The sequence below is a fragment of the Pelobates fuscus genome, chromosome 4 (genome assembly GCF_036172605.1).
Source record: "Pelobates fuscus isolate aPelFus1 chromosome 4, aPelFus1.pri, whole genome shotgun sequence".
In the NCBI taxonomy this organism is placed as follows: domain Eukaryota; kingdom Metazoa; phylum Chordata; class Amphibia; order Anura; family Pelobatidae; genus Pelobates; species Pelobates fuscus.
Window position 1 is genome coordinate 83380379 of NC_086320.1, and position 12793 is coordinate 83393171.

The 12793-nt window shown below is 41.7% G+C and overlaps 1 protein-coding gene across 3 annotated transcripts in view; it reads right to left on the reverse strand.

The window, feature by feature from the left end:
* Positions 1-12793, reverse strand: part of SGK3 (serum/glucocorticoid regulated kinase family member 3) — a 392044-nt gene that overhangs the window by 308292 nt on the left and 70959 nt on the right. For all 3 annotated transcript variants that reach the window (XR_010090741.1, XM_063451357.1, XM_063451358.1), the window contains exons 11-16: positions 7276-7388; positions 7081-7117; positions 6874-6960; positions 1724-1819; positions 785-940; positions 604-693 (exon numbers count right to left, since the gene is read on the reverse strand). Coding sequence is in view for 2 of the 3 variants with exons in the window: in XM_063451357.1 (XP_063307427.1) it covers positions 604-693; positions 785-940; positions 1724-1819; positions 6874-6960; positions 7081-7117; positions 7276-7388 (579 nt within the window). In the remaining variant the exon portion in view is untranslated. The remainder of the gene's footprint in view (positions 1-603; positions 694-784; positions 941-1723; positions 1820-6873; positions 6961-7080; positions 7118-7275; positions 7389-12793) is intronic.

The following is a 12793-nucleotide window of genomic DNA, read 5'->3' on the forward strand; positions in this document are numbered from 1 at the left end:
CAGTATCTGGATAACCAATCTTACTCTAAGTTTGTGAGTATGCTAGAAGCTTGGGGTGCTGCTTGGTTGGAGGGAGCAAGAAAAAGTAACAACTGGCAGAGTGATTTCTCCAGATTGTTTTAGAGATTTTATTTTAGACATCCCTCTAATTCAGACGAATCTGCAAATTGGAGCCTGAATTGCTATAACACACTGATAGTATGATGCACGTTAGTTTGTCAGTGTATGAAAACCGTTGCAGTTTTATTGGAAGTGGCAATCTGACACAGCCAACATGTCCGTCAGCTATTGCAGTAAGTCAACAAATCTTAAGAAGCTATATATAATCCCTTAAAACTAATCACTGGTGTTGCTGGATTATCTTGGTGCTTAACAAATGCTAATAATAATAATAAGATATATTTTATTCATACTGTAAGAGCTCCTTAAAAAAAAAACTATGCAGCAACATCGTGGGAAGCGGAGATATATTGACATGAAAGCATCAATACTCAACAATTTAGAGTGTTGTCCTATATGTAGTGTATACAGTGTATACGTTTCTTCTCTAAGACAAACGTTGTTGTATTGACAGTGTAAAAAGAAGAAAAAAAAATGACTCACAACATGTGGGTCATACGGAGGAGGTATTTTCTTTTCCACAAGATCAGACCAGTTTATACACGCAAAGAAGGGGTGATTTTTAATATCTTTCTGCAGAAAAACAAAAACGCCACAAATTGCTTTAATATGGACATATAAACATTTAATCACATGCTACTATCTATTAGTGTAAATAACTTACAAAGTCATTATTTGCTCCAAGTCGTAATGTGGGATTTTTATCCAGCAGCTCTTCTAAAATTGATGAAGCAGGTAAACTAATATCTGGTCTCAGAATCAGAGGCTTGTGAAGGATGTTTTCATACATTGTAGCAGTATCCCGACTGTAAAATGGAGGCTACAAAAAAAAAAAAATCTGTATAAATAAACACTGTATTCATATCTGAGCAATGAAACATTCCAGCTTGCTGCTAAGGAACAATTTAATATTAGAGGTAACATTTCACATTACATTGTTTGATGGGAAGATGCATTAACTACCTGTTCTAGAACATGTGATCAGTTCATATAAAATAAAGTTTGAGTTTAATTTCACCAATTTAGCCTGATACCTCCAGTATGAGTTAGATCAATCAGAATACAATTCTTATCCTTAACTTTTGTAATAAAGCATACTCTATAATTTGTATACTCTATATTTGTTTCATTTCACAATACCCTAGCTGTAAAATCAGAATTTGTTCAGATTGTATGTCCATATTACTAACAAAGAGTTTTAAGAGGCTACCTTAGATAGGGTTTAACCTCATTACTCTAACTCTTTGACCAATTGGTTCCCTGCTGTTTAACTACACTTGGTCACTTTTTAACATTTTCTCACTTTTTAAATTATCCATTTTATGTGTTTTGCTATGGCATTTTGTATTTAACAATAAAGATTTAATTGAATTAAATAAGTGTTTTTACCACCGAGAGGAATGAATGTATGATGTTGGTAATTGTATGAGGTCTGGTTTCAATTTTGGGACTTTTTTTTCCATAATTGTTAAATAGTATTTAGTTTGGCTTATGACCGCTTGTGAATCAGGTCTGGACATAGTTTGTCCTGCAACTGAAGCTAAGTTTTGTTGAAGTACCAATTCTAAATTACAAAAATGCAAACACATATATTATCCCATACCAGTCCATGCAGCATTTCGTATAAGACGGAGCCCAAACACCACCAGTCTACTGTGTTATGGTAGGGTTGTTTCATTATCACTTCAGGTGCTAGATACTGGAAGAAAAATAAACAAAGTGACAGGAGGAAGAAAACTTTATAATATGTATGTAACAACAGAACAACAGAACAATAAAATAATTAAATCATTGTCAGCATTCCAGGCTGCAAATCCACACCTATGAGAGTTATTGGAGAACTGAATTTAATATAGTAATAAAACAAACAAAAATTGTTATAACACAGATTTCTAGACTTTTTTCATTTCGCTGCTTCCAATAAACTAAATTATACCCAATGTATGATAACCGGTTTACAAGGAAGTGCTAAAGGAAGGAAATAAAAAAAAGGAATATACAAAAAAAAATATAAAAAAAAAAAAAATGCCAACGGTTGCTAATAGAAAACAGAAACAAAACAAAGGAATACAATAAATCTTGTTTTTTTCTTTAGGTATAGTGTTAATATAATAGTAACATGTTTTATGTGCAACATTGTGTGGCAGCATTTTTTCTTAACTTATGCTGTTTCCAAACAGCATGTTCACTATGTTGACAGAAGAGGTGTTAAATGTATGACATGGCTTGACACAGAAATTTAGTTGTTTTGAATTCCCGTCCTATGAGTCATAGTACAAAAAAGCCCAAAAGATTTAGAGAAGACCCACCACAATGTAAATCTGTACAATAAGTAACAACATTTTTATTGGTCACTGGTGCCTAAACTAATCCATCTGTCCCTGCTTATGCCCAATATGTGAATGAGGGACTTAAAGCGGCACTGTCATGCCGAACTTACCTTTCCTCAATCTCTTCCTCTTCTCCCCCTCTCTCAGGATCTGTTATTCTTTTCTTCCTGTCTTCTTTAGTTTTCTTTAAAATCATAAGACAAAGTAGGGACTCTGTCTTATGGAGGATTCCTCCGCTTGACCAGCTCTGACCAGCGGAGGAGCAAAGTGTGCTTCATTTCCGCTGGTCAGAGCAATTTTCCCATGATCCCTAGCTTTCCTCCCAGTTCCCACAATGCTTCCTGTCAGTATTGCCGAACGTCCTGTCACTTAGACAGAACGCCGGCAAAACTGCCGAATTGCATCCTAACAGAATGAGAAGAGTTTCTCCATTGGTGTTAGGATGCAATTCGGTACTTTGTTCGGATCGGAATTTCATTCTGATGAATGAAACCCCGATCCTATTCATTGCTGTGGCTGCATCTTGCAGCCGCTTAGTAGATAACTCCCTAATTCCCACGGTATCAGGGAGCTATCTACTAAAAGGCTGAAAGACCTAAACTGGTCTTTCAGCCAACTTTACTAATACTAAGTAAAAATGAATAGTAAATAATATGCCCCTACTCGCTATACCGCGAGTAGGGGCATGTCTTAATATTATGGCCCCCACCCGCCGCCCAGGGGTGGGGGCCGGGGGGTGGAGGACAGTAGGTCCCCCCCCCCTTATTACTATTATGGCCCCCACCCGCCGCCCAGGGGTGGGGGCCTGAGGGGAGGACAGTAGGTCCCCCCTCATTCCCATTATGGCCCCCACCCGCCGCCCAGGGGTGGGGGCCTGAGGGGAGGACAGTAGGTCCCCCCTCATTCCCATTATGGCCCCCACCCGCCGCCCAGGGGTGGGGGCCTGAGGGGAGGACAGTAGGTCCCCCCTCATTCCCATTATGGCCCCCACCCGCCGTCCAGGGGTGGGGGCCGGCGGGGGAGGACAGTAGGTCCCCCGTCCCCCCCTTATTACCCTTTTTTTTTTTTTTTTTTTTACAGTGAGCAGCCACAGGCTGCTCACTGTTTAGTGGACATGCCCCTACTCGCGGTATAGCGAGTAGGGGCATTGGGGAGATTTTAATCTCCTTTGTGCTATTATGGGGGTCATATTGACCCCCATAGAGTGAGGAGGGGACCTGGGGGGCTTATGAAGTGGTGGGGAGCACTGCTCCCTGCCGCTTCTGTCTTTACATATTGCAAGGAGGGAGCTGCACGCCGGTAGCTCCCTCCTTGTAATAAACCGAACAAACAAACGAACACTGATACACAGTGTTAGTTTGTTCGTCTGATTTTTTCTATTCATTCATTCGTCTGTCTGATGAATGAATGAATAGGTGAAATTCCCGTTCGCATGTCCAGATGTTTCACTGGGCATGTGCGGGAATCTCAGGGCTATCTAGTGTGGGTAGATGACGTGTCCCACAGGGACTTCACCTACCCACACAAAGATGGCGGCGCCCTGAATATAGATCGGGGCAGAAAATAAAGAATAAAAAATAGGTAATCTGGGGGGCTTAGGGGCATTTGGGGGTGACTAGGGGGTCGATTGGATGTAGTTGAGGCGGGAGGGGGGTTAAAAAAAAAACAGAATTCGGCATGACAGTGCCGCTTTAACAAAAAGTTACAATTCTCTTTGCTTGGCCTCATGTCACTAAACTCTATTGTATCAGCAATCTTGTTATCTCCATGTCCCTCACATCCCTAAGATGCTGTCAAAAGCCATGACTGTGACCACAACCTTACCTTTGTGTATTACCCTTAAACGGTAGTTTGGATTTTTTCGTGGTGGAGGGAGGTCATTAGACATGTGCATTCATTTTCGTACGAATAAGATTTTGTCCAAATTGTCATACTTTTTTGTATTAGTTTACTAAAACATAAACAAAAGTCCTACATACGAATTATAAACAAAACCAAAGGGCAAATACCGAATGCATTACGTTTTTGTTTCAGTTCTTTTGTTTGCCAGAGGGGCATGTCGCCGAAAATGTCCTTTAAAACTACTAGTGACTGGTACAGGTACCCCATTCACCTATTTTACTCATAACATTCAGATTGATTGAGAGCAATTTATTTTACAGGGTGTTATTTCACTGCCCTTCCCTCCCCCTACACTATTATTAGGGTTATGGGGGTAGGTAGGGTATATTTATTAGGGGGGGGGGCAATTTTTTTTTTAAGATAGAATATTGCATTGGGGACCCCTAGTTACTTTATTATCTGTGGTCCCCACCTACCGCTCATGGGTGGAGACCTGGGGGGGAAATTGGCTCCCCCCATTATTTAATTATTTAAGGTTCCCACCTGCTGGTAATGGGTGGGGACAATAGGTCCCCCCCCTTTATTTAATTAGGGTCTCCACCCGCCGCTTATGGGTGGGGACATTAGTTCCCTCCATTATTTATTTAATTAGGGTTCCCACCCGCCGCTCATGGGTGGGGACCAGGGGGGACATTAGGTCCCCCCCCCTTAATTAATTATGGTCCCCAACCACTGCTCATGGGTGAGGACCTTAGGTCCCCCCCCCCCTTTATTTAATTAGGGTCCCCAACCGTCGCTCATTGGTGGGGACATTAGATCCCCCCCCCCTTTATTTAATCAGAATCCCCACCCGCCGCTCAAGGGGGGCACCTAATGTCCCCCCAGGTTTCCCCTTATTGCACTTTCAACCAATCAGAGTGTAATGAGTTAAATAGGGGAACGTGGGGGACCTGTGCCAGTCCCTAGTAGTTTTAAATGACAGCAAGCAGCCACTGGCATGCCGCGAGTAGGGGCATGTGGGAGGATTTAACCTCCCTTTTATTTATATGTGACCCCCATATGTTTTAATGCAGGGGGGGTAGGAATGGTTAATATTTATTACAAGAAGGAAGCTGTTAGCGCTGCCGGCTTCCTCCTTGTTTTTTTGTGTGTGCATGCGCAGTGCTATTTTCGTCCTAATGGATGAAAACTAATTATTTTATACCGAATTTCATCCGAAAAACAAATGGAATTTTTATCTAGTATGAAATAATTTGTACGAAATGAAAATTTCACTGGTGCACATGTCTAGAGGTCATACAGAATTGCCCATGGTTTTGCCACAGGAGATTTGACAAGAAGAGAAAATGCCAACACAGGTTTTTGCACATATTGTGAAAATCTGATAAGGTACCATTCCTGTGAGTTGGGCTGCAATGATCCAGTGTCAATCAATATGTATCTGATAAAGCCTGAAGGATAATCCAGTGGCTAGAGACCTGGATATATAGATAACCTAAAACAGCAGATCCCCATCGCTCACAGATCTATTGGTTGGAACACAACCCAGAACTCTCCAGTGGCTGGGTTCCTACTGCAACTTCTTGCACAATGGTTAGCTAATATTTGCAGTGTGTGGGTCACATCTCTCCTCTTCATGTTAGGGCCACATTAACAAAAGCAACTTAAAGGAATACTATAGTCAACTGAACAACTTCAGCTTAATTAGGTTGTTCAGGTGAGAACAATAGCTCCCTGCAGCCTCTCTCATGTAAACACTGTATTTTCTGAGAAAACTCACTCAGACGTCCACCAGAGGGACTTCCGCATTCATCACGTTTGACGTCTGCATGCTATGGTGAACACATCAAACGTGATATCAGGAGACAGGAGGCACTGTGAACGCGCCTCCTGTGTCCTGTAGTAACCCGGACCCTGTCAGCAATCAGAGCAGACAGTGTGGGAGATAAGATCTCCTGCCCACACAGCGGCTCTGGCTGACAGGCTGACAGGCAGAAGACCAGAGGCCGAGCAGGAGGATCCAAACTGTAAGTAAACTTGTGAGTGTGAGAGAGTGTGGGTGAGAGAGGGAGTGTGGGTGAGTGAGTGAGGATGAGTGACAGAGTGGGTGAGAGAGTGAAATAGATAGAGATAGAAATAGAGAGAGATAGATATAAATAGATAGATAGAATGTGTTTATGTTTAACAATATTTTCAATGTGTGTGTTTGTGTACAAACAGTATATACAGAGATATCTCTATTTATAGTGTTTGTATACTATATACTTTGGGCTGGAGGGTTGTGGTAGGAGGGGGGCGGGCATAGACAGCAAGCTGAGCGGTCAAGAGCCATCCGGTTTCCAGAATTTGAGCAAAAGGAAGTACTGATGGGCAGATAGATCCAGTGCTGGAACACAGACTTTGGAGTTAAATAGCTCAAGAATGGTTTAACCCCTAAAGGTGAACAAGCACTAGGGACCAACAGGCAGCATAATAACTTAAGTTCTCATGGTGCCTAAACTGGTCCTTTAAATTAAATTTTGTTATTACATTTAAATATCCATCATACCTACAATGTACAGTTAATAGAATGTTTACCCACCTCTGGTGTACCACAGAAAGTGAGGGTGGTGTCTGAAATTGCAATTCCTTCCTTGCATAGTCCAAAATCAGTTAAAACAATATGACCCTAGATAGTACGACAGAGAAAGAGCTGTAAATGTTGCAAGGCAGTTGTAGTTATAGGGTAGGCTGCAACAGAGATGATCATTTAATACGTTTTCTGAATGTGGAATCAAAGCATAATTACCTGGGAGTCTAAAAGAATATTTTCCGGTTTTAGATCTCTGTAGAAAGATTAAATGCATAATTTTATTATCAGTAAACATAATCGGTAAAAACACATATATGACAAAAAAAACAAAAAACAACACATGAACAAAGAAGCCCTTACAAAAACAAACAATGAAGCACATTTGAGGGAAGTAAATATTTTGTTATTTACCTGTATATGATTTCAATGGAGTGCAGGTATCCTAATGCGCTGCCGATTTCGGCAGCATAAAACAGCGCCCTTGGTTCGGCAAAATACCGTTCTCTTTGCAGATGAAAAAATAGCTGTGATTTTAAAGAGATACATAAGCAATGAAAACCAAAGTCAAATACTGAATTCATGGAGGTTTCAGATTTCCTGATATTTTCAGACTACTGGAACTCATCCACTCTCCATTTGTTTTCCTAAGAAAAACATAACAAACATATGCAGTATATTCCATAAATCATATTCTGACCTAAATATTCAGTGTCCTTTAATTCCTTTAAATAGTTTATTTATTTTTTAATATAGGTACATTTTCTATTTTTAGACAGTTACAATTGCTGATAAAAACCAAGCATTTCAGGACTGCTTTGCAAACATTTTCATGGAATGCAAGGTTTATATTTATAGAGATTTATGTTTCAGATATAGGTTTCCCGAGGACCCTATAAACTGAAGAGATAATACAGTGGAAATATTGGGTTACAGTCAGGACTGGACCAAAAATGTGGCAAAGGCATTTTTGGGCAAAACAGCCCAAAAGGAAGGGGCATGTTGTGTCATCACTGGCATTGTCATACGTTTGGAGGTTACTTGTGATGTTATGTGTAGGGTAGGCTGTGGTGCTATGTGCATGTGGGGTTGCATGTGTTTGTGGATGGGGTTGTTTGCAGTTCAATGTGTCTCTGGATAGGGCAGTGCTGTGTACAGGTGGTGTGCGGATTGAGGCTGTAGTGTACATGTGGATAGGGATTGTACTGTATGTGTAGAGGGGATAGGGAATGTAGTGTGTGTTTAGGGATTCTGTTGTGTGGGAGGATATGGGCTATACTGTGTGTGGGGATGAAAGGGTCTGCACTGTGTGAGAAGAATAGCAGCTGTAATGAGTCAGGGAAATGGACTGCACTGCGTCTGGTGGTTGGGGCTGTACTGAATCTGTGTGGGATAGGGGCTGTAATATGTGTGTGTGTGTGAAATGCTGCGCTGTGTGTCTGTAGTGGATAGGGTCTTAACTGTTGGGGTAATGGTCTTTGATGTGGGAAGTAAGGAACTTTATTGTGGGGGGTAAGGGGTTGTACAGTAGGGGGTATTAGGCTGTACTGTGGGGGTAAGGTGCTTAAAATATTCAAATTCAGTAATAAGTAATTATATTAATTTGTTAACCTCCCTTGGGTTTACCTTGGGCAAGGGGGGAGAAGGGGGATCGATGATCACTGGTGGTCCTCTTGTGATCCATGGGGGAAAAGTATCAGAGTGTTGCCATAGTAATTCACAGCAACGCTCTGATCACTTCCGGGAGCAGTTCACTTCATGCTTCTTGGGCTACCGGCAATAACGAGGGTTGGACAGTAAAGGAGATCACGGATCTCCTTGCTGGTAGCGGAACACTTTCCTCGCGCTCCACCCGTGGAGGGGCCGGCCTGGGAGATTCTGGTCCATGGCCATCGTGGCCCATCGTGGTCTAAAGCCACCACTGTAACCAGGCCCAGTTTGCCCGATGGCCAGTTTGGGCCTGGTTACAGTGGTGGCTTTAGACTTTGCGAGGCCTTAGGCAAAACTTTAAACATAAGGCCCCCATTAACACACAAAGTGGGAAAAAATAGGGGTTGCATTGTGTGTGTATAAGGATCTGTAGTTATATTGAAGGACGGGCTTGCAGCATTGAATTCAGAGAGCTAGTCTCTGTATTCACTGTTCAGAGTCCTGCATTGTCGCGGATTCCTGTGCGGCTGAGTAATATACAAACTAAATTAATTTGCCATAAACAAAAAAATTAATTAGCAATTATGCTAATCGTTTATACAACATTGCCAGGTATGGTTTTGGTTGGGCAGAAAAGCTTTTAAAAAATGATTTACCAAATAAAGTTACAGATAAAACATATACGTTATAAAACTTTATATACGTTTCCTAATGTACATTTGCATTGCCCATACCACCTTCAGCCATAGACACACACACTAATACATGCACACATTTACACACTTGCCATATCCACCATGTTTTCCTGGACACACATAATATCATCATTGCGGATTGACAGCACATGAAAATTCCATTCCTTATTATAGATAATGTATATGCTGCAGGAGTCCTGATTAATTTATCAACTGCTTTGCAGCATTTGACTTCTACATACTGCAAGGCAGCACTTTCTGCATGTTGCCATCAAGTTATATATATTTGTGGCCGGGCAGCATCCCGGTGTTGGGTCCTCGGTAGGGACCAAGGGCACAGCGGATCATTCTGCCTTAAGCTCGAGGCCTTGGGAGGCCGCCATTAACTTATTTAAAGAGACACATCTGGTGGATTATATAGGGCCAGTCAGAGGAGCACATTAAAGAGTATGTGAATTGATGGCAGTGGTAGCGGCAATGAAGCCCACACACCCATTATACCTAGTGCAGGGCTGAAATTGAACATCAAGAGATAAATACTTAGTGTGGTGGTGGCATTAAAAAAGGCCTACCATTTTGGTCTGTTAGTTTGACAAACAGCAGGGGAGAACTGGCAGATTATGGCTGTGGGTGGAAGAACAAACAATTGGCCTTATATGGTTTACAAATTACACATTTCGCCTTGTGGACTGACATACTCACACGGAGCAAAATTATTTTTTTTTAACAGGTGGCGGCTGCTGGTATATGCGTCCAATCTCCATCAGTATGACCTGTACAGAATGTTGGAACTGCAGACTTCGTTTCCTGCAACTAGATTGCCACCTATATGTCCTTTTATGTCTGTAATGAGCAATGTCTCAGCTCACCCTACAGTCACTTGCAAACCCCTCCAGAGACACCATAAATACCACTCATACGCTGGCAGCCTGGATGGACCCAGATACTGCACTGGGAAATACACCTGGGAACCAGTCCAGGCCTGGACACAACACAAACACGGCAGAGCACTACAAATCTTTTACACAGAAATATTACCCATTTATTTTAAGGATACACACACATTTTGTACTGGATGCAGTAAACAAAAAATAGGAGAATGAAAATAAAATGCCTAAAAATAAAAAACATCTGCATATGATAGATTCGATTTTATTTGAAAGACAAGCAAGCAGAAACAGCAGAAATGTCCAAACAAACAGGAAGAGGTTAACAGTAAAAACTGCTGAACCATTTGCGGAAGAGAATCCTAAAATTTGCTGTATCATATGAATAAACACATTGTATTGACACTGAGAAATGTAATATTTTACTAGGAGAAAGGTATGCTTGAACATTGCAAATCAAAGCAAAAACACAAGTGTATAATGACAGCAAACATTCCCCAGATTTTTTTTCACACAGACATAGAAAGAACATCCTCATGACTCATCGCAGCTTGTAAATTACTGGATTTTTCAAAGAACAGGTAACACAGTGCCAAAAATAGGCAACATTTCTCAGAATTCAAATCTGTTGACATTCTCAAGTAATTTGCTTTCTGAATTTCCTGCACTGTCCGCTAATTCAACAAATTTTAACACTCGGTGAGAATGAGCATTCAATGCCAATTGCCCACCATGACTGCCAGAAATCAATTATTTACTTTGTATTTAGTCACTTTGTTAACCCTTTTTCTGCCAAGGTTTTCGTGATTTTATTTTTAAACTGGCGAAAGAGTTTCTTTTCAAGACAGTTTTATGAATAGGGAGTCACTGATTGTCTGAGAGCATCAGCCATTTAGCGGCACCTCTGTCCGATTCTGTAAAAGAATTCCGATTTCCTGACTTTTCAGAAAACAGACTTTGGTTAAAGCATTAGAGAACGGTTCAACCCCTTAATGTGAAGCAGTGATAGGGATCTCCTGGCACCTTAACAACTTTTTATTGATCAAGTTGTTTTGGTGCCCAGAGTGTTCCTTTAAATGTCTGCTCGGCCTTTGATTTTACCAGCATGCTTTATTTTACATCTATTGCATTTGTGTTTATTTTGTTTTGTCTTAAATCATTATTATTATTATGTTATTTATATAGCGCCATCAAATTCCGCAGTGCTTTATAATGGGTGGACGAACAGACATGTAGTTGTAACCAGACAAGTTGGACACACAGGAACAAAGGGGTTGAAGGCCCTGCTCAATGAGCTTACATGCTAGAGGGAGTGGGGTAAAGAGACACAAAAAGGTAAGGATAGTATTAGACTAGTGGCAGAAGAGGAATCAGTCTAGAGCTATTAACAGTTTAATTGATACGCTTTTATGAAGAAGTGGGTTTTTAACGATTTTTTTAAGTAGTGGACACTGGGTGAGCATCTAACGGAGGAGGGAAGCGAGTTCCACAGGAACGGTGCAGCTCTCGAGAAATCTTGAAGGTGAGCATCAGAAGTGGGAGTATGGACAGAAGATAGACGTAAGTCTTCAGCAGATCGTAAGGGCCTAGACGGGACATACTTTTGTATTAGGGAGGATAGATAGGTGGGAGCAGCATTATGTAGAGATTTAAAAGCAAGAACCAGAATTTTAAATTGAGCCCTATATCTTACAGGAAGCCAATGTAGGGACTGACAGAAGGGTGAGGCGTGGGAGGTGCGGGCGGACAGGAAGAAGAGCCTCGCCCCCACGTTCATTATGGACTGTAACGGCACAAGTTGGGAGCACGTAAGACCACTGAGAAGCAGATTGCAGTAGTCAAGGCGAGAAAAGACAGTGGAATGAACCAGCACCTTAGTCGCATCTGGCGTTAAGTAGGGGCGGATGTGCACAATGTTTTTGAGATGGAAACGTCAGGATTTGACGATAGACTGAACATGAGACTTGAATGAGAGGTCCGAGTCAAAGAGAACACCTAGGCAGCAACCTGCATGGTGGAGCTGATGGTAGCACCGTTGACTTGGAGGGAGACAGACACAGGAGTAACAACACTTGAGGGAGGAAAGACCAGAATTTCAGTTTTGGTCAAGTTGAGTTTAAGGAAGTGGGCAGCCATCCAGTTAGAAATAGCAAAGAGGTAATCAGAGACACTAGTCAAGAGGGATGGGGAGAGATCAGGAGAGCACAGGTAGATTTGCGTGTCATCTGCATAGAAATGATATTGGAAGCCAAAGGAGCCAATGAGTTCACCAAGGGAGGCAGTATAGATGGAGAACAGTAGGGGACCAAGGACTGAACCTTGGGGGACACCAACAGAGAGGAGTTGGGGAGAAGAAGCAGAGCCAGAGAAAGAAACACTGAAAGAGCGCTGGGAGAGGTAGGAGGAGCACCAGGAGAGAGCAATATCTTGTAGACCGATATTGCGGAGGATGAGAAGAAGCTGTTGATGATCAACAGTGTCAAAAGCTGCAGACAGATCAAGGAGAATTAGGATAGAGTAGTGACCACGAGATTTTGCAGCGAGTAGATCATTGGATACTTTGGTCAATGCCGTTTCCACAGAGTGCTTAGCGCGGAAACCAGACTGAAGTGGGTCTAACAGAGAGTTGGACTCAAGGAAGTCTGTCAATCTCGCATACACAATTCTTTCAATGATATTGGATGCAAAAGGCAGTAGCGA